Below are 21268 nucleotides of genomic sequence, written 5' to 3'. Positions count from 1 at the left end.
AAAAAAGTGTTCATGTAGTTGCATTTACATATTACGATTGAGTCTAGTTTGTTTCATATAGGATTGTTGCATATGCATCTTAGGGGACAATGATTAAAACTACTTTGTTTAAAATCAAACCTTAGGATTGAAGCTATAGCCCTTAATCACAGTTCATTGTTGCTAGATCAATCTTTGGAAAAAAATGAAAAATCTTTGCTTAGAACCTTGTGTCTTTTGAATGCTTCCTCCACTTGTTTGAAAATTGGAACATCTCTATATTATTGGATTTAATTTGAACTTTAATTGTCTTGCTTATGGAAATTGAATAATTGTTCATGGTAACTCTAAACTCGGGTTAGCACTCCATTTTTACCAATCTTTTTCATTTAACCCGACTCATTTTTTCCTACCCATAAACCCAAGCCTTTCTTTCAAACCTTGTTGTGAATTGTTGAGTGAGGACTTTTTCATTATGCTATAGGTTGTGAAACTTTGAGAGTATTGAGAATGGCAAAGAACTGCCTCTTGATTTAGCTAAGTTAGAATTTGACCTAGCTAATAGATTCGATTTTGAAAGATAGGTGGTTAGAATGTTTATTTGGATTGGGTTGTGGAATATATAAAAAAAATCCCTAAGGTTAGAATCAATCAGCTCTAAGTCTCTAAGTAAAACAAAAAAAAGAGAAAAGATCTTGCTATAGTCTCCTAGAAAGAAAGAAATATATATATATATATATATATATATATATTAGGAGTTTAGCAAAGAAAGAAAATGATATGATTTCCCCTGGGATTTAACTCTGATGAAGGCTGTTAACCGAGTGATAGGTGATGTGGACGGAAGGTGATGATGAACGGATGATTTTGGGTGATGATGTGTGAAGATTGAAGGAAGAAAACAATGGTTTGATGGAGATAGATGTTTAGGTGGTTGTATGGAACGAAACAAGTGAAGAGTTTCTGTATCACAAAGTGTTTAGAAACCCAGAATTCAAGAACGCATTCAAGAAATCAAATTGAGGAAGAAAGATCAACAATTCGTGTTACAACATCATTCTTCGCTAAAGAACAAAGGAGGCGTGCTATTGGGTTTTATAATCAACCCTAGTCTCGACACTCCAAACAACAGGTAGTTCAAAATAAAACAACAAGACGTTTTAAGGAAATAAGAAAACAGCAAAACGTCTAGGTGACCTGTAGTAGTACACAAGTCCCTTGTACTAGTACAGAAGTACATTATTCCCCATTGGTAATGACTTCTAGATAACTCGACGTAGTGATCCATTTGCCTCATTAAAAACCATGCTGAGAAAACCCAGTGGGACAAAACTCAGCTATGGGAAAAAGAGTACAAACTTCACACCTAAGTTACGTAGTCCTCATTACCGGGTGAAGTCTTCAAGGTGGATATGTTGAAGACTTGGATCCTTGGTAGGTTGAATGACCCGTCAACTATGAGTGAATGAGCTTCCTTGGCCATCTCCTTAGCTCTTGACCGAGTGATCCTTCCCACCATCTCCGGTTTCTCTGCAGCTTCTGGCTCCGTGCTTGCCACGATCATATCATCCTCCCCCTCTTCAAAAGGATTTGTCCTCAAATCGGAATCTGCATAGTAAGGGAGCAAGTCAAAAACATTGAATGTTGATGATATGGTATACTTACCTTGAAAATCAGTCTGATATGCGTTGTCATTGATCCTCCTTATGATTTCCCTGAAAAACAAGTTAGCTACAATAGCGGCATCATCCGTCTTGTGACTTGCAATAAAGTGAGCCATCTTGCTAAACCTGTCAACCACAACAAAAATAGAATCTCTACCATTTCTGAGTCCAAGGTTGAGAAGGATTTGGTAGAGGAGTGTACAAGCCGTGAGGCTGTACCTTACCCTTCGCCATTTTGCAGATATGGCACCTAGAACAAACCTTCTCAACGTCTTTTTTCATTTGAGGCCAATAGAAGTGTTCTTGCAGTCCAAGTAGAGTCTTTGACACCCCAAAATGTCCAGCTAGTCCACCTCCGTGAGCTTCTCTGATCAGCATCTCTCTCATGGATCCTCTTGGTATGCACAATCTATCCTGAAAGAACAGATATCCATCTTGTCTATAGTAGTTTTCAAAAGCAAACTTATGGCATTTTCCATAGCTCTCAGCAAAATCGAGGTCAGTCTCATAAAGTCCTACTAGCTTAGAAGACAAAGTAGAAATGAGAGTGTACCTCCTGGATAATGCATCTGTAACTACATTATCCTTACCTGCACTTGGACTGAGGTTCTCTTTCCTGTGTCCCTTGCTCATCAACTCTTCTACTTGCTTCTGAAGCTCTTTAGTTTCTACTGGATTGGTTCTGTAAGCTGGTCTGTTCGATAGAGCTGAACCTGGTACCAATTCGATCTGATGCTTTATCCCACATGGTGGCGGCAAACCTGGAGATATCTCTTCTGGAAACTCATACTTGTACTCCTCTTTAATCTCTATGATTTCGCGTGGAAGCTCTTCTGCTGTCTTAGTGCTGGTGAGTGTTTCTTTATACTCAAACATGAATGTGGTCATCTCTGGATCAAATAGATTGTTGAACTCGCTGTGGTTGATGTACAGGCTGTGAGACACTTTCTCGGTATCCTTGCGGTTCATGTGAAGCTGGTCCTTGTAGATTTCGCTGGGTGTAAGTGGTAGAAGAGTGACCTTGCGTCCTTTGAACTCAAATGACTGCTTGTTGGTGTAGCCATCTTGAAACACTCTTCTGTCGAACTGCCATGGTCTTCCCAACAGAATATGACTTGATTTCATCGGAATCACATCACATAACAGCTCATCCTCATACTTCCCAATCGCTAGTTTCACCATCACTTGCTGCATGACTGTTAAAGCTCCCTTGTTGTTCAACCACTGTAGCTGATAAGGCCTTGGATGTGAAGTGGTCTTGAGATTAAGCTTTTGTACCATCTCTTCACTAGCTGCATTAGTACAGCTACCACCATCTACGATCAAGGTGCAGACCTTGTCTTGAACCATACACCTGGTGTGAAATAGGTTCTCACGCTGACCTCTATCATCTGGATGCATCTGAACACTTAAAGCTCTGCGTGCTACTAACATCTCTCCCATGACTGCTGGTTCTTCTTCTACATCTAGTTCAGGCTCTAGTTCACTTTCTGAACTGTCTACTGGCACAATCTCTCCTCATTCTTGAAGAAGAAACACCTTCTTGTTAGAACAGTCTCTGGAATAATGTCCCATTCCTTGGCATTTGAAACACCTGATATGACTTGTAGAGGTGCTACTCTTGGGCTTATAATCAATCTTAACTTCCTCTTTGACTGTGGTTGTCACGGGTTTGCTGTCCTTGGTGAAGGCGGGTTTACTGAACTCTCTCGGCTTGGACGTGTCAGGCGTAAACGTAGACCTCACTCCCTTTCTCTTGATCTGCAATTCAATCAACTCTGCCTTATGTACCATTTCTTGCACATCTTCATAGTTCTGCAGCTCTATCTTGTCTTGAATCTCTCTGTTCAAACCTCCAAGAAACCTAGACATAACCATGTCTTCACTTTCCCTCAAATCAACCCTGATCATAAGAGTTTCCAGCTCCTGATAGTAGTCTCTAACAGACTTAGTGCCTTGGATGAGATGCCTAAGCTTGTTAAGAATCTCCCTCTGATAGTGTGTAGGCACAAATTTGTTTCTCATCTGCGTGACTAACCGTTCCCATGTAGTGATAGCAGGTTCTCTCTGTCGATGTCTAGTAAGTCCCAGCTGCTCCCACCACAACAAAGCATAACCATTGAATTCAGATATGGCTATCTTCACCTTGTTCAACTCATAAGTCCCTTGAACTTGAAAGTTCGACTCCATCTTCCTTTCCCAGTCTAGATAAGTCTCTGGATCGTTGGTACCATGGAATGAAGGATACTGAATCTTGAGATAATTTAGCTGCTGCCTCAAAGGATCATAATCCCTACCATGATCTCTGTTTCTGTTTCTCCTCATTGTTTCTTAACTATGATCTGAAACTTCTTCTTCTTCAGAATAATCTCTATCTGACTCAATGTATATTCGATGTCCAGCTACTTGTTCAGCTCGTCGTGGACGTATGTGATCTCTGCCAGTTCTGCGATGCTCTCTTTCTGTACCTTGAGTGTTTCTTCTCTGATTGAAACAAGTCTCTCTTCCCCCAATAGGTGACTGAACTGTTCTGATCCGTGTGTGTTTGGAAGAGACTCCAACGTGTGCCTTTCCTTTAGCTAAACTATGGGCTTCATTAGGACTAGGCGGGTCTGAAGAACTCTGTTCTGAAGCACTAGATGCTTGAGCTATGTCTTTGAACTGTTTCTCAAACTTGTTACTGAGCTGCTCCATCTGTTGAGTAGACATTATCTTGTTTGCTTCTGCTATTTGCTTAGACATGGCTTGGTTCAAAGCTTCCATAGCTTCTGGAGAAAGCTCCATTGTACCTGCAAATTGAGAAGAAACTCGCAGTAACTTGTTCTTTGAATGAGAAAAAAGCAAATAAACTCTAAGACTCTGAATTTTAAACAAGAAAACACGACTTGCAGACCTAATGTCGAGCAAGACTATAAGAAAAAATCGAACAATACCAAACCCTATAGCTAACAAACTCGAAATAACTAAACCCTAATTGCAGTCTAATTTCGAAACAACACAAGACTAACTCCTAAACTCAAACGAATCAACAAAAAACTAAACCCTATTCGATCTAGACACAAACGAATCAACAAAAATTCAAACCCTAAAACTAAACAACGAAATTAAGCAAAAACGCAAGAGATTAGGGTTTTTAGAATCGCTTAGCCTTTGGCACAGAGTTGGCTCTGATACCACATGATACGATTTCCCCTAGGATTTAACTCTGATGAAGGCTGTTAACCGAGTGATAGGTGATGTGGACGGAAGGTGATGATGAACGAATGATTTTGGGTGATGATGTGTGAAGATCGAAGGAAGAAAACAATGGTTTGATGGAGATAGATGTTTAGGTGGTTGTATGGAACGAAACAAGTGAAGAGTTTCTGTATCACAAAGTGTTTAGAAACCCAGAATTCAAGAACGCATTCAAGAAATCAAATTGAGGAAGAAAGATCAACAATTCGTGTTACAACATCATTCTTCGCTAAAGAACAAAGGAGGCGTGCTATTGGGTTTTATAATCAACCCTAGTCTCGACACTCCAAACAACAGGTAGTTCAAAATAAAACAACAAGACGTTTTAAGGAAATAAGAAAACAGCAAAACGTCTAGGTGACATGTAGTAGTACCGAAGTCCCTTGTACTAGTACAGAAGTACATTATTCCCCATTGGTAATGACTTCTAGATAACTCGACGTAGTGATCCATTTGCCTCATTAAAAACCATGCTGAGAAAACCCAGTGGGACAAAACTCAGCTATGGGAAAAAGAGTACAAACTTCACACCTAAGTTACCTAGTCCTCATTACCGGGTGAAGTCTTCAAGGTGGATATGTTGAAGACTTGGATCCTTGGTAGGTTGAATGACCCGTCAACTATGAGTGAATGAGCTTCCCTGGCCATCTCCTTAGCTCTTGACCGAGTGATCCTTCCCACCATCTCTGGTTTCTCTGCAGCTTCTGGCTCCGTGCTTGCCACGATCATATCAGAAAAGAAAAAAAAAAGAGCTAGAAGTTTAAAGTTTAAACCTTAGGGAGCAAAAAAAAGAGTTGAAATCAAGGATGTGGGTAGTTTAATTCTAGGGTGTTTGGTAGAATTAAAAAAAAAAAAAAAAAAAAAAAAAAAAAAAAAAAAAGAAATTGAGTGAATGAGAAAAGGGTAGATCATCAAGAGTTAAGCTTTGTATGCCCAAATTGTTCTCAGTCTTAGATAGTTTTCACAACTGTCTATCATTCCTTCTTTTGAGAGAAAACCATCCAAAGAATTTGTTTGAAACCACCTTACTAAAAAGTCTTACCCTTGAAACCGATTGAGCTTGATTCACCTTCCATTTGCAAGAATTCGCCAAACACTTAATTTAATGTGAAAGAGATGTTCTCTATCTTTAGTTGGAGGTTGAACTAGATCGATGAATGGTAATAAGCATAGAAAAATATTTGTAAGTATGTTGATTGATCTTAGCACCATTAAACTATCTTTAAGGACTATAGCTTGAATCCTTCGCTTAGTATATTAAGGTTATGAGTCCCCGTTTTCAAACCGAACCCTCCTACTTCTTTGCTAGAGGACTAGCAAGATTTAAGTTTGGGAGTATGATAACTCTCTAATTTGCATGTTTTTAGCATCCTTTTTTGTCCATATTTTGCATTGTTCATACCTAAAACTTAGCATTTTTAGGTCATTAATTGTAGGAATTCACTTTTACACCATTTCGGGTGTTGCATTTTCGCATTTGCATGTTTTGGATGAAAACAGGTGCTAAAGAGCCAAAAATGGGGAAAAACAAGGACAAACCCGAGCATGTACCCAAAGGAGCCATCGAGCTGGAAGAACAAGTCCGAACCCCAACACGAATGAGGAGGATCTAAGAGCAAGAAGAACACCCGAAGATCTACCCGAGGTGTAACCCGACCTCACCCTCGTGTACTCCATTGAGTAGACCATCGGGCAGGTCTTGGAAGCTAGGTCAAAGGGGTTTCCATATATAAACCCATCCTCTCCTAGCTCGCAAACGAGCACACCGCAGACCCTCAAACCAGAGAGCGAGAGCTTCTGTGAGAGAACTGAGCGACTCAAACACTTTTCCCTTTTGTTTTAGATTTTATTTCATAACTTTTTATCATTTCCTTTAGATTTCTATCTTGTATTCTTTCTACTCTACTCTACCGTTTATTATAATGCAATTTTCATTCTTATTTGTTGTTATGTTTCTTGTTATTATGTCCGAGTAGTGTAGTAAAGTTTCTAGGGATGGGATAGATGATTTTGTTTTCTTGATCGGTAATGCATGCTTGGTCATGTTTCTCCAACGAGAGTTGGGTAGGGGAGTGATCAAGGTTGATTGTTTCTAGTGCCAGAGTGTGTTAACAAGATTTTAGAGATTCATTGTCTAGGAAATATTTGCTTGAGGAATGTAAGGCATCTGTACTAGTCAAGAATACTTAGGATTCGATTACCCCATCCTTAGAAGCTTTCGTATTTTAATTGCTTGTATTTTTTTTCATCACTCGATCTCTTACCCGATCAGGTACACGATAACCTGCATCGAGTAACCCCTCGAGTTGTTCATATTTCATTTGCCTACTCGATCACCCCACTCGATCCTGTACTCGAATGCTTGCATCGAGTGCTTAGGTCGTGTGGTTCTTTGTTTACTTTCTTTTCTTTTATTACTTTAGGATTGTTAGTCTAAAACCCTATTTGCTTGGCTTGACTTGCACTGTTCTGATCAGATCCTTCCTGCTAGCAATTAACAACCATTTGGATTGATAACCCTTTGTACTACAACTGCATAGGGAATTGATACCCTGGGTGAAAACCTATCTATCAGATGCAACACGAGGACTTCTCGGGAGGTCACCCATCCTAGTACTACTATCACCCAAGCATGCTTAACTGCGGAGTTCTGATGGGATCCGGTGCATTAGTGCTGGTACGATCACATCTGTTAGTATATCCCATGCAATTGCATATATTCATTTTTTTAAACTCAATGGATCATTCGATGTGGATCCAACTTGATATGCGGACCGGTTTTGATGCGATCGACGGATGCCTTGCGGTACGGTCGATAAGGAACGCTCTCGGGCCGTTCGTCCTAGGAGCAACTTTCCTCGGTCAAGGCGTGGTGAGACATCTCTAGGGAGGAAACCAACGACAGAAACGAAAGATGAGAACAATCCAAAGAACGGTTTGAAAGTTTCGAGCTTTGGCCGCGAATTGGTCGAACGGCTTCGATGTGGAACGTCGGAGGTTGGGGAAGGTTGCAATGCGAAGCGTGGATGAATTGCGAGTGGATGCGAGTTGATGGAAGCGACGGTGGATCGAACGACGACACGTGAGGAATGGCTCTCCACACGATACGGTCAGGCTAACAACGGTGAACCCGGTTTGAAGTCGCTAGGGTTCTCCCGGTAGATCGATCCCGGATTGATCTAAAGAAAGGAGTGAGAAAAGAGTCAAAGAATCTCTCTTTGGAAATGTTTTAATTTCATTCAAGTCTGAGGCTACAAGATAGATAAGAGAGGGTTTAAATAGCTAGGTTTAAGAGAGGCTTAAGGACACGCAGACTAGCAATGGTCCGCACACTTGTCCTTTGACGTTTTCTCTTTGAAATAGAACACGTCGCTCCTTATGTGATTCAAACATAACCAAAAACACTCTACTTAACGTTACAAAAAGAAGGTTCTAGAGTTCAAATCAAAAAGCATAGCATAAGTAAAGATAGAAAACCGTCTTCGGCCTTGGCGTGGAGAACGACTTGGCTTCAAACGCTTTACACTAAGCTCCTCGCCTCGTTAAAATCTCCTCCGGTAAACCACATGGGAAAACCCAGAGTGAGGGAAAAGAGTACGATTCCTCGCTATAGTGACTATGGTGCCTTCATCCTTGGTGCGTCTCGGTCGCGTCCGGTGCATCTCGGTCAGGCGTCTCGGTCACGTCTGGTGCATCTTGGTCAGGTTCTGGTCCCGTGCTCACATGAGGTTTTGTCACCTTGGACGTGCTTCCAACGTCGAAAAACAAGTGCTAACCATGTCTAAACACTGTTTTGGACCCGTAACTAATTGTGTCAAGATTACAATAAAACATTTTAAATGCCTTCAAACGTCAAAATTTGCACTTGAAAATACTCCAATGGCACGAAGACCCATTGCCTTGCCAGAAGCTCTCTTGGGGCTTTTCTAAAAGGTATTATGGGTTGCGTGGTTCCTCACGGCGTGAAAGTTATGACGTTCTCTATGTACTATAGTCTTGCTAAACAACCAAAAAAAAAAAGGGGGATGGATGCAACACAAGGACTTCCCGGAAGGTCACCCATCCAAGTACTACTCTTGCCTAAGCACGCTTAAACGCGTAGTTTGGATGGGATCTGGTGCATTAGTGCTGGTATGATCGCACCAGATAGTATATCCCATGCAATCGCATATATCCTTTTTCGAAAAATCAATCGATCATTCGATGTGGGTCCCACTTGATATGCGGACCGGTTTAGTCACCTTCGACGTGCTTCCAACGTAAAAAAAAAAGTGATAACCATGTCCAAACACAGTTTTGTACCCATAACTAATTGTGTCGGGATCACAAAAAACATCTTAAATGCCTTAGTGCTGGTATCTGGTGCATTAGTGCTGGTATGATTGCATCAGTTAGTATATCCCATGCAATCGCATATATCCTTTTTGGAAAACTCAATCGATCATTCGGTGTGGGTCCCAATTAATATGTGGACCGGTTTAGTCACATTAGACGTGCTTCCAATGTCGAAAAACAAGCGATAACCATGTCCAAACACTGTTTTGGACCCGTAACGAATTGTGTCGGGATCACAAAAAAAAACCATCTTAAATGCCTTCAAACGTCAAAATTTGCCCTCGAGAATGGTCCAATGGCACGTAGACCGATTGCCTAGCCAGAAGCTCTCTTGGGGCTTTACAAAAAGGTATTATGGGTTGCATGGTTCCTCATGGCATGAAAGTTACGACGTTCTCTATGTAATATAGTCTTGCAAAACAACCAAAAAACAAAAAAAGGGAGGGATGCAACACGAGGACTTCCTGGGAGGTCAGCCATCATAGTACTACTCTCGCCCAAGCATGCTTAACTGCGGACTTCTGATGGGATCCGGTGCATTGGTGCTGGTATGATCGCATCCGTTACTATATCCCATACAATCGCATATACCCGTTTTTAAAAACTCAATGGATCATTCGAAGTAGGTCCCACTTGATATGCGGACCGGTTTAGTCACCTTGGATGTGCTTCCAACGTCGAAAAACAAGCGATAACCATGTCCAAACACAGATTTGTACCCGTAACTAATTGTGTCGGGATCACAAAAAAACATCTTAAATGCCTTCAAACGTCAAAATTTGCCCTCGAGAATGGTCCAATGGCACGCAGACCCATTGCCTTGCCAGAAGCTCTCTTGGGGCTTTTCAAAAAGGTTTTATGGGTTGTGTGGTTCCTCACGGCGTGAAATTTACGACGTTCTCTATGTACTATAGTCTTGCGAAACAACCAAAAAAAAAAAAAAAAGGGGAGGGATGCAACATGAGGACTTCCTGGGAGGTCACCCATCCTAGTACTACTCTCGCCCAAGCATGCTTAATTGCGGAGTTCTGATGGGATCCGGTACAATAGTGCTGGTATGATCGCATCCGTTAGTATATCCCATGCTATCGCATATATCCATTTTTAAAAAATCAATGGATCATTTGATGTGGATCCCACTTGATATACGGACCGGTTTAGTCACCTTGGACGATCTTCCAACGTCGAAAAACAAGCGATAACCATGTCCAAACACAGTTTTGGACCCATAGCTAATTGTGTCGGGATCACAAAAAAGCATCTTAAATGCCTTCAAACGTCAAAATTTGCCCTCAAGAATGGTCCAATGGCATGTAGACCGATTGCCTTGCCAGAAGCTCTCTTAGGGCTTTTCAAAAAGGTATTATGGGTTGTGTGGTTCCTCACGGCGTGAAATTTACAATGTTCTCTATGTACTATAGTCTTGCAAAACAACCAAAAAAAAAAAGGGGGGGATGGATGCAACACGAGGACTTCCCGAGAGGTCACTCATCCTAGTACTACTCTCGCGAAAGCAAGCTTAACTGCAGAGTTCTGAAGGGATCTGGTGCATTAGTGATGGTATGATCGCATCCGTTAGTATATCCCATGCTATCGTATATATCCGATTTTTAAAATTCAATGGATCATTCGATGTGGATCCCACTTGATATGCGGACCGGTTTGGTCACCTTGGACATGCTTCAACCGTCGAAAAACAAGCGATAACAATGTCCAAACACAGTTTTGGACCTGTAACTAATCGTGTCGAGATCACAAAAAAACATCTTAAATGCCTTCAAACGTCAAAATTTGCCCTCGAGAATGGTCTAATGGCACGAAGACCCATTTCCTTGCGAGTATCTCTCTTGGGGCTTTTCAAAAAGGTATTATGGGTTGCATGGTTCCTCACGGCGTGAAAGTTACGACGTTCTCTATGTACCATAGTCTTGGGAAACAACCAAAAATAAAAAAAAAGGGGGATGGATGCAACAACAGGACTTCCCGGGAGGTCACCCATCCTAGTAATACTCTCGCCCAAGCACGCTTCACTGCGGAGTTCTGATGGGATCCGGTGCGTTAGTGGTTGTATGATCGAACTCGTTAGTATATCCCATGCAATCACATATATCTGGTATTAAAAACTCAATGGATCATTTGATGTGGGTCCCACTTGATATGCGGACCGGTTTAGTCACCTTGGACGTGCTTCCAACGTCAAAAAACAAGCGATAACCATGTCCAAACACAGTTTTGGACCCGTAACTAATTGTGTCAGGATCACAAAAAATATCTTAAATGCCTTCAAACGTTAAAATTTTCCCTCGAGAATGGTCCAATGGCACGTAGACCCATTGCCTTGCTAGAAGCTCTCTTGGGGCTTTTCAAAAAGGTATTATGGGTTGCGTGGTTCCTCACGGCGTGAAAGTTACGACGTTCTCTATGTACTATAGTCTTGCGAAACAACCAAAAAGAAACAAAAAAAAGGGGATGGATGCAACATGAGGACTTCCCAGAAGGTCACACATTCTAGTACTACTCTCGCCCAAGCACGCTTAACTGCAGAGTTCTGAATGGATCCGGTGCATTAGTGCTGGTATGATCGCATATGTTAGTATAACCCATGCAATCGCATATATCCGTTATTAAAAACTAAATGGATCATTTGATGTGGGTCCCACTTGATATGCGGACCGGTTTAGTCACCTTGGACGTGCTTCCAACGTCGAAAAACAAGCGATAACCATGTCCAAACACAGTTTTTGACCCGTAACTAATTGTGTCGGGTTCACAAAAAAAACATCTTAAATGCCTTCAAACGTCAATATTTGCCCTCGAGAATAGTCCAATGGCACGTAGACCCATTGCCTTGCTAGAAGCTCTCTTGGGGCTTTTCAAAAAGTATTATGGGTTGCGTGGTTCCTCACGGCGTGAAAGTTACGACGTTCTCTATGTAGTATAGTTTTGCGAAACAACCAAAAAAAAAAAAAAGGGGGAGGGATGCAACAAGAGAACTTCCCGGGAGGTCACCCATCCAAGTACTACTCTCGCCCAAGCACGCTTAACTGCGGAATTTTGTTGGGATCCGGTGCATTAGTGATGGTATGATCGTATACGTTAGTATATCCCATGCAATCGCATATATCCGTTTTTAAAAACTCAATGGATAATTCGATGTGGGTCCCACTTGATATGCGGACCGGTTTAGTCACCTTGAATGTGCTTCCAACGTCGAAAAAAAAGCGGTAACTATGTCCAAACACTGTTTTGGACCTGTAACAAATTGCGTCGGGATCACAAAAAACATCTTAAATGCCTTCAAACGTCAAAATTTGCACTCGAGAATGGTCCAATGGCACGAAGACCCATTGCCTTGCCAGAAGCTCTCTTGTTGCTTTTCAAAAAGGTATTATGGGTTGCGTGGTTCCTCACGGCGTGAAAGTTACGACGTTCTCTATGTACTATAGTCTTGCGAAACAACCAAAAAAAAAAAAAGGGGGGAGGGATGCAACAACAAGACTTCCCGGAAGGTCACCCATCCTAGTACTACTCTCGCCTAAGCACGCTTAACTGCAGAGTTCTGATGGGATCCGGTGCATTAGTGCTGGTATGATCGCATCCGTTAGTATATCCCATGCAATCGCATATATCCATTTTTAAAAAACTCAATGGATCATTCGATGTGGGTCCCACTTGATATGCGGACCGGTTTAGTCACCTTGGACGTGCTTCCAACGTCGAAAAACAAGCGATAACCATGTCCAAACACTTTTTTGGACCCGTAACTAATTGTGTCGGGATCACAAAAAAAAACATCTTAAATGCCTTCAAACTTCAAAATTTGCCCTCTAGAATGGTCCAATGGCACGCAGACCCATTGCCTTGCCAGAAGCTCTCTTGGGGCTCTTCAAAAAGGTATTATGGGTTGCGTGGTTCCTCACAGCGTGAAAGTTACGACGTTCTCTATGTACTATAGTCTTGCTAAAACAACCAAAAAAAAAAAGAGGGGAGGGATGCAACACGGAACTTCCCGGGAGGTCACCCATCCTAGTACTACTCTCGCCCAAACACGGATAATTGCGGAGTTCTGATGGGATCTGATGCATTTATGCTGGTATGATCGCATCCGTTAGTATATCCCATGCAATCGCATATATCCGTCTTTGGCCACCAACGCCTACCTTATTTATCTGGGTTCTGCTCCTGTTGCTTGGTCCTCTAAGAAGCCAAAAGGCGTCGCTCGCTCCTCCACCGTAGCAGAATACAGAGCTGTTGCGAATACAATTGTTGAACTCTGTTGGCTCACTTCCCTGCTTACGGAACTTGGTGTTCAGCTTCAAACTTCAGAGTTTTGATGGGATCCAGTGCATTAGTGCTTGTACGATCGCATCTATTAGTATATCCCTTTTTGAAGACTCAATGGATCATTCGATGTGAGTCCCACTTGATATGCGGACCGGTTTAGTCACCTTGGACGTGTTTCCAACGTCGAAAAACAAGCAATAACCATAAGAAAAGTGTGTTGTGATCCAAAAGTGTGTTAGAATGTTATTTTTTTACAAAAGTGTGTTAGAATACAAATCTTCCTTTAGCATTTTTGGTGAATCAAAATGACAGTTGTGCCGTTGTTGTTGATACGCGGGATTTGGTGATAGTGTGTACCAGTTTGTTTACTTCACAAAGCAGAGTAATCGAAAAACAGCGTAAGATTAATCGAAAGTGCAAAATTTTTGTCTCTTATAAAACAGGCGAAGCATTCACTTTGAAAAACAGATTAATTGAAACTGCAAAGTTTCAGTATCTCTATTTGAAGATTTATTGCACCATATGTACATGTCCAAACTTGGTGACATATTCATTAACCTTTAGAGCTTGAGCAATGGTGGATGCCTCATAATCCTACAGAAGAAGCAAAATAATAAGGAGCGACTTGAAAGTTATAAAAGGAGTTACAATTTGAATACGTACACTTAACAAACAACACTATACCGTAAGAAAAACTGGGACCGAAGCAACCCAAACATATAACATAAACACACACATACTATCCAGAAGGGAAAAGGGTATATTTCTACCTGTACTATTTGGAAAGTGTATATTTCTACCTGGACAGATGAGCAGTGTATTATCCAATCTAAACTCTAATACAAATCTAATTTACTACCGAGACTTTGCAGCGTTATCCATAATCTTACATTGACACAAACACTGTTAGTCAATGGTTAAATATGAGTGAGTCATATGACACGTAAGCAATGATGTGTCCAAATTTTTTGTCTCGAAAACTCAAAACGACGTCGTTTACTCCAAAAGCTCAAACGACGTCATTTTGATTTAATGGAAAAATCTTAAATTAGGGTTCTTTTTTTTCACGATTCTTTTGTCTCTATTTCTCTTTCTCTGCTTGGCGAAAATGGAGAACACGGACTGAAGTTAATTGCGAGGGATAAGTGTAGAGGAAACAAGGCGTGAATCGAAGGAGTTGTTAGCATTACCCACAATTGTTTCTACAGAAACGAAAATGAGGTATTTTTAGTTCGTAAATCACAAACATTGCTTCAATTTTTGGTATTGAATCTTGTATTTTGTCTTCTTTTTGTTTAATAGTTGCATACTGTAGATATTTGGAGACAATAATTTGAAGTTTTATGTTAAAAGAGTCGTATTTGTTTACTGCACACTAAGTGTTTGATTAAATGCTTGAATGTTTGAAACTTTGTATAATTTTTTTTGTTGACAGCAATCCGGATCATGTAACATTTGTTGTGAATTTTGGAGGGTATTGGGTGAAGAATCATGTAGGAGATGTTGGTTATCTCAATGGTAAAGACATAGCTATAGAATGTAAACCAGAAGAGTTTTTCACCAAGTTGTCGGCGGAGTTAGGGGAGGGATTATATGGCCAAAACATGTGGTATAAGTACCCTTTTGAAGAGCATAAGGAAAGGAAGAGATTGAGGTCTGCGGATTTGAGTTTTAAGAGGATGTGTGATGTGGGCAGATGGACTGGAGTGATGAATGTTTTTTTGGTGAACTCAACAGAGCATCCTAATGATATCGAGTCATCTGAGCCATGTGAAGAAGAGATCCGGGTTGAAAGGAATGTGGCTTCTTTTGTTGATGAGGATGAGGATTTTGATTATCATAACACACCTCCTAACTCTGATGGTGAAGAAGAAGAGGAGAATTTGGTTAGATACAAACGAGGTAGTGGTCAGCTGGAGATAGATAAAGTATTTGATAGTCTAGAGGAGTTCAAAGAAGCTTTAGTAGCTTATGCATTAAAAGAGGGTTGTAACATAAAGATAAGTAGATGGGGGAAAGACAAGTCAGCGGCTGTGTGTGGGACTAAACAGCCTTGTCCATGGTATATCTACTGTTCTTATGAGGAGTGCGTTGGAAAGTGGAAAGTGAAAACTTTTGAAGATCATCACAGCTGCTCTTATGATAACTATTGTAAGATATTGAAAGCACCTGTGATTTGCAAGATGTTTTTGGATGATATCAGAGTTGATCCTGATTATGGACCAAAATGGATACAACAAGAGATTGAGAAGAACTACAATCTGATAGTAAGCATAGACAAGTGTAAATATGCTAAGAAAAAAGCTGTAGATAGTAAGCATCGACCATGATCACAAGGAGCAATTTTCTAGGCTGGAAGATTACCACTTAGCACTTCTTCAATAAGTTCTTCTTTTATTACTGAAATTTTAAATTTGACAAGTGTTTTCCAATCTGTTAACTAGGTTTTCATTTTGATATTTTGCTAGATCTAACCCTCAATCAACAATAGTGCTAGACACATTGCTTGATGATGATAGATCAAAGATCTTCCATAGATTCTATGTGTGTTTTGCTGGCATTCACAAGATGTGGTCTATGTGGTGTCGTCCTATCTTTGGAGTGGATGGTTGTTTTATGAAATGCACACTTAAGAGACAATTGTTGGCTGCTGTGGGGAGGGATGCTAACAATGGAATGTATCCCATCGCTTGGGCCATTGTTGATGTAGAAAATGAAGACAATTGGGTATGGTTCCTAGAAAAGCTGAAGGTTGATTTCAATCTACAGGAGGGTCAAGGGTTTACTATCATATCTGATAGGCAAAAGGTATATCTCCAACCTGTACTAGGCTTTAGAACATGTAAAATGACATGCATGATTTAACTACTATATCTTTGTTTTGCTTTTAGAGGGTTTATTGCATGCAGTGGAAAGAGAGTTACCTTATGTTGAACATAGAATGTGTGCTAGACACATCTATGGGAACCTAAAGAAGATATTTCCCCATCAAGGTGACATGAAGAAGCTCTTTTGGCAAGTAGCTGAAAGTTATACGACGAAAGAGTATGAAGCAAATTTGGAATTGGTAAAGAGCTATGAAGAAGTATATGCCACCTAAGAAGAAGAAGAAGACTAAGCCATCGGCAGATGAAGGAGGACCAAGTCAACCAACACAAGACTAATATCAGGTTTCAATCTTCTTATTCTCATATTAAATATTCAGATTATGTTGTGTTGTAATGTTAGATTTTTTTGTTTTTCTGACAGGAACTTTAGAGAACTTAGGATCAAGCATGACATTTGTGGGTTTGGAAGCTTGAAGTATGAAGCGGTTTAGGACTATTTCTTTTTCTCTTTTTGATGTCATGGTCTGTTTTTGGGGACATGTAACAACACAATGTCTTTTGATTTCATGGTCTGTTTTGTGACATGTACCACAACCAAATGTCTCGGTCTATTTTGGATTCTATCATAGTTGGATTGGGTTTGAGCAATGTCATATGTCTTGTTCTTTTTCCATTACCTTTCATACAAACAAACAGTCTTACAAGCTAGATTTGTCTCAAACATCCATACAAAGCAGCATTTCTAGTTACTCTCATACAACCACATTTTAACTCACATATTCAATACATACACATGAAAAACAAAACCATTACCATAACAAAGCCAACAATGTTCTTCAAGCTTCTTAGTTGCATTTTCATCTCTCTGGCCTCCTTCTCAACCACATCCAAATGCACACGCATCTCCATGGTGAGAGTATCAATCTGAGATTCACAAGCATTGACGCCCTTCTGCAATGTCATTGCAGCTCCATCAATGTTCTCCACTTTCTCAATCAAGTCCTCGATCTCTTCGACCATAGACGTATCGGTCCATTTAAATGTATGATACCAATTCTGTGACATTTACAGACTTTTAATTGCAGACACAGCCAAAGTATACAACAAAATTGAGAGAATCACACTTACCCCATCCCTTCCAAACAGACACCCATGAAAAAATCTTCCGGGATTTTTAGCAGTCGTCGATGTCTTCAATACAACAGGTTCTCCACATTGACATCTCTTGGGGAAACCTCTTTTTTGATTATCCATTTGATTTCTTTGAAATTGAGAAGCATAAACGCCTTCGCCAAGCATAGAAAGAGAAGGCGAGACAAAAGAATCTTGAAATAAAATAAAAAATAAAAAAAGAACCCTAATTTAAGATTTTTCCCCCAAATCAAAACGCTTTCGGAGTAAACAACGTCGTTTTAAATTTTCGAGACAAAAAAATTTTGGACACATCATTGCTTACGTGTAATATGACTCACTCATATTTAACAGTTGAATAACAGTGTTTGTGTCAATGTAGGATTATGGATAACGCTGCAAAGTCTGGATAGTAAATTTGATTTGTATTAGAGTTTAGGTTGGATAATACACTGCTCTTTTATCTAGGTAGAAATATACACTTTCCTTATAGTACGGGTAGAAATATACCCTTATCCAAAACTATTCTATACCCTAAGAATATATTAAATTAAGGGAACCCAAACTAATCATATAAAACGAACACTAGAAACACACCGAATAAACCACAAAGAAAACTTTAACTATCGAAGGATAACATAGGAAATTATATACAGAAGATCGAAAAGCTGAACTACATAACAAAAGTGTACTTAGAAACTAAGCATATCCACAATATAGAAACAAAATATGTATTCACTAAGTAACATAGCAAAACTTTATCTACGGAGGCTAACAATCGACTCCTTAACAACATGGTGGGTTACTTTATATCCAGAAAACTATAAACCTACTAACTCTAACAATCAAAAATGGTAACACCTGTAGGATCAACAGAAGAATGAAACAAAGAGGCATATGATATCAATAAATTCTACATATTTTATGGAGGTCATTATAAAATATTAATGCAAACCTATACTCATCTTGTGTTTCTATTCGTGGTCCAACAAAATTCAGAACCAACTCCTTTCAACATAAAACTTGAAGTACATATGTAAAGACACATAACAATACTACAGAGATACAAACTATACACAAGGTGTACTTCAATGGCAATTAAACCCTAAGAAGACTAGTAAATGGTGTGAACCCAAGGAAATAAACTAAAACGGATTGTGAATCTTAGTCTTCCTCCTTTGCAATGTAATATAAACCCTAAGAAGACTAGTAAATGGTGAACCCGAGGGGAAAACTAAAACGGATTGTGAATCTTAGTCTTCCTCCTTTGCAATCTAAATTAAACCCTAAGAAAACTAGAAAATGGTGAACCCAAGGGAAATTTAAAGAAGAAAACGTGAAGATGTTGAAGCAATTCACAAGACAAGCTTAAGAATTATAAGCAATTCATGAATATGGGATATTAGTCGGAGAAGATGAAACAAAATTTATCGATTCAATCAGAAAAGATGATACAATGTTAGTCAATTAACACATACCCAAAAACAGACGCTTCAAATCCTTCTTTTCTTCCATCAAAATAGCACAAAGGAATGAAAATAGATTCAGAATTCAGAATCCGTCACACACCTTGGGAATTGCAGGATTAGCTTTGGAGCTTTGTATTGAATGATGGAGGTCATAGTCACTGGTCATGATGTTCTTTCCGGAATCGAAATCACAAATCCGGAAGTCGTAATGCAGATCTTCTTTTCAGAGTGTATAGTGACGAGAGAGAATCAAGAATTGAGATCTGTCATCACCCACCGGTCATTGCAGAAACTGAGAAAATAGTGAGACAGAGAAGCAAGATCGATGTTGAGAAGGGTAAATATGTCTTTTACTCGTTTGGAAAATGACTACGTGGGGGTAGGGGTATTTGTTTGAAAAGTGTTATGTAGAATTGGTTGTTATTAAATCAAAATTTTGTTAAACTCTGTTAAAGTTTAGTATTATTAGTGGGGGTTATTGGTTTAAGATTTGAATAGAGTTTTAAAGATTTTAAATGTTATGTAGAATCTGTTGTTATTAGATCAAGATTTTGTTAAACTATGTTAAAGTTTAGTGTTATTAGTTTGTGATTTGTAAAAAGTCATTTAAAATCTTAACAAATCTGAGTTATTGGATTCAGACTTTTATAAAGTCAGTAAAAGTTTTGTGTTATTCAATTAAAACAAAAGAATATAGGATTGTTAATGAGTTCAATTATTATGTTATTGGTTCATGATTTTAGACACTTTCTTTACAAAATAAAGTCACGAAAAGTATCATAAAAATACAAGGATTGTTTGGAGAACTTTACAAGATTTTAGAAAACTAATCAACAAAACTCTCTATCAATCTTTAACAATCTTTCACTTATTCATTTTTAATGATTTTGTTGAACTCTTCAAAAATCTTCATAAATCTCAAATCAATACCACCCCCTTAGTTTCTAATTTGTAAAAAGTCATTTAAAATCTTAACAAATTTGGGTTATTGGATTCAGACTTTTATAAAGTCATTAAAAGTTTTTTGTTATTCAATTAAAACAAAAGAATCTAGGATTGTTAATGAATTCAATTATTATGTTACTGGTTCATGATTTTAGACACTTTCTTTACAAAATAAAATCATGGAAAGTATCACCAAAATACAGAGATTGTTTGGAGTACTTTACAAAATTTTAGAAAACTAATCAACAAAACTCTCTAGCAATCTTTAACAATCTTTCACTTATTTACTTTTAATGATTTTGTTAAACTCTTCAAAAATCTTCATAAATTAGAATCCAATAACACCCTCTAAATCTGTAAGCACAGGAAAAAAGTCCTAATTAAACGAAAAATACTTAGGTTCACCCAAAGGGGTGAACCTTTCCCTTCACCCCCTCTTCTCTCAGCTAATCAGAATCTTCCATCTAATATTTCATTTTAAAAATAAATCAAAATTAAATTAAAAAACAAACCAAATTAAGGAAACAAATTCTGTATACTTTTAATTAAGGAAAGTTAAATATTGGCTTGGTTTAGATTTTTAAAATTAGAATAAGATTATATGTCGGTTTGGGTTTACAAATGAAGTGGTTATGGTTTAGATTTTACAATTAAAACGAAATTATATGTGGGTTTTGGTTCACAAATGAGATGGTTAGGGTTTAGATTTTACAACTAGAACAAAATTATATGTCGGTTTGGGCTCACAAATGAGATGTTAGGGTTTAGATTTCATAATTAGAACGAAATTATATGTCGGTTTGGGTTCACAAATGAGATGGTTAGGGTTTATATTTTACAAGTAGAACAAAGTTATATATCGGTTTGGGTTCACAAATGAGATGGTTAGGGTTTAGATTTTATATGTGTCGGTTTGGGTTTATTAAAGAGCGGTTTAAGTTTTTTAATTTTATAATAATGTATACAGATTTTATTTCTTTATTTTATAAGGGAGTGAATGGAGAAGTTCACCCCTAGGGGTAAACCCAAGTATTGTTCTAATTAAACAATACCCACAAGAAAAATGTTCATCGTAAATAACTCTTAAATATTGATTTTATATTGTTGATACGAATTAATTTTGTTAGTTTTACTGATTATAATGTTTTTGCCCCGGGACCATATTCGAATGTGAATTCGGATACCAACAACAACCATAATTTGTAATATACTTATTCAAATAATTAGCAAAAAAAAAAGTTGTAATATATTTATGGGAGTTTTACTCAGATGTTATATATTTTAGGTAATATTATCAGAATCATACAAAACTTTTTTTTATTACTAGGATATTTCGGGTATTTTCAAAATACCCAGCGTGCCCTTTTTATGTTACAGGAAAAAACATAATTACAAA

At 38.7% G+C, this 21268-nt stretch overlaps 2 protein-coding genes, 1 non-coding gene and 10 pseudogenes across 7 annotated transcripts; 1 reads left to right on the top strand and 12 right to left on the bottom strand.

Annotated features, from left to right (window-relative positions):
* Positions 1–972: 972 nt before the first annotated feature.
* Positions 973–19376, bottom strand: LOC147931165 (uncharacterized). Of its 4 annotated transcripts, XR_015575427.1 has the most exons (4): positions 19028–19245; positions 2234–4432; positions 1868–2057; positions 973–1769 (listed from the first exon to the last, which is right to left on the bottom strand). XR_015575427.1 is itself a non-coding variant. In XM_087479777.1 (3 exons), exons 2-3 carry the CDS (start codon positions 3084–3086, stop codon positions 1764–1766), a joined length of 1230 nt encoding a protein of 409 aa, XP_087335903.1. In that variant the 5' UTR covers positions 3087–4432; positions 19028–19209; the 3' UTR covers positions 973–1763. The 4 variants fall into 4 exon arrangements, 2 of the variants coding, with proteins under 2 accessions (XP_087335903.1, XP_087335902.1); XM_087479777.1 differs by having other exon boundaries at positions 1863–4432; positions 19028–19209; XM_087479776.1 differs by having other exon boundaries at positions 1868–4432; positions 19028–19209.
* On the bottom strand, positions 7453–7571 carry LOC147931176 (5S ribosomal RNA; annotated as a pseudogene).
* Positions 8907–9025, bottom strand: LOC147931175 (5S ribosomal RNA; annotated as a pseudogene).
* Positions 9659–9777, bottom strand: LOC147931174 (5S ribosomal RNA; annotated as a pseudogene).
* Positions 10166–10284, bottom strand: LOC147931173 (5S ribosomal RNA; annotated as a pseudogene).
* Positions 10671–10789, bottom strand: LOC147931172 (5S ribosomal RNA; annotated as a pseudogene).
* On the bottom strand, positions 11178–11296 carry LOC147931171 (5S ribosomal RNA; annotated as a pseudogene).
* LOC147931170 (5S ribosomal RNA) lies at positions 11686–11804 on the bottom strand (annotated as a pseudogene).
* On the bottom strand, positions 12192–12310 carry LOC147931169 (5S ribosomal RNA; annotated as a pseudogene).
* Positions 12697–12815, bottom strand: LOC147931168 (5S ribosomal RNA). The gene has a single exon (XR_015576190.1). It is a non-coding gene; the product is annotated as a 5S ribosomal RNA (ribosomal RNA).
* Positions 13205–13322, bottom strand: LOC147931167 (5S ribosomal RNA; annotated as a pseudogene).
* Positions 14716–15884, top strand: LOC147931166 (uncharacterized; annotated as a pseudogene).
* On the bottom strand, positions 16967–19241 carry LOC104732665 (uncharacterized protein At4g04775-like). 2 transcript variants are annotated; one of them, XM_010452234.3, is made up of 3 exons: positions 18937–19241; positions 17456–17652; positions 16967–17383 (listed from the first exon to the last, which is right to left on the bottom strand). In XM_010452234.3, exons 1-3 carry the CDS (start codon positions 18971–18973, stop codon positions 17108–17110), a joined length of 510 nt encoding a protein of 169 aa, XP_010450536.1. In that variant the 5' UTR covers positions 18974–19241; the 3' UTR covers positions 16967–17107. The 2 variants fall into 2 exon arrangements, with proteins under 2 accessions (XP_010450536.1, XP_010450537.1); XM_010452235.3 differs by having other exon boundaries at positions 17456–17613; positions 18937–19076.
* Positions 19377–21268: the final 1892 nt, after the last annotated feature.

This window comes from Camelina sativa, chromosome 12 (genome assembly GCF_030686135.1).
Source record: "Camelina sativa cultivar CO46 ecotype springtype chromosome 12, ASM3068613v1".
NCBI lineage: Eukaryota > Viridiplantae > Streptophyta > Magnoliopsida > Brassicales > Brassicaceae > Camelina > Camelina sativa.
The sequence above is the reverse complement of the archived record's forward strand: the minus strand, read 5'-3'. Positions and strand labels throughout refer to the sequence as shown.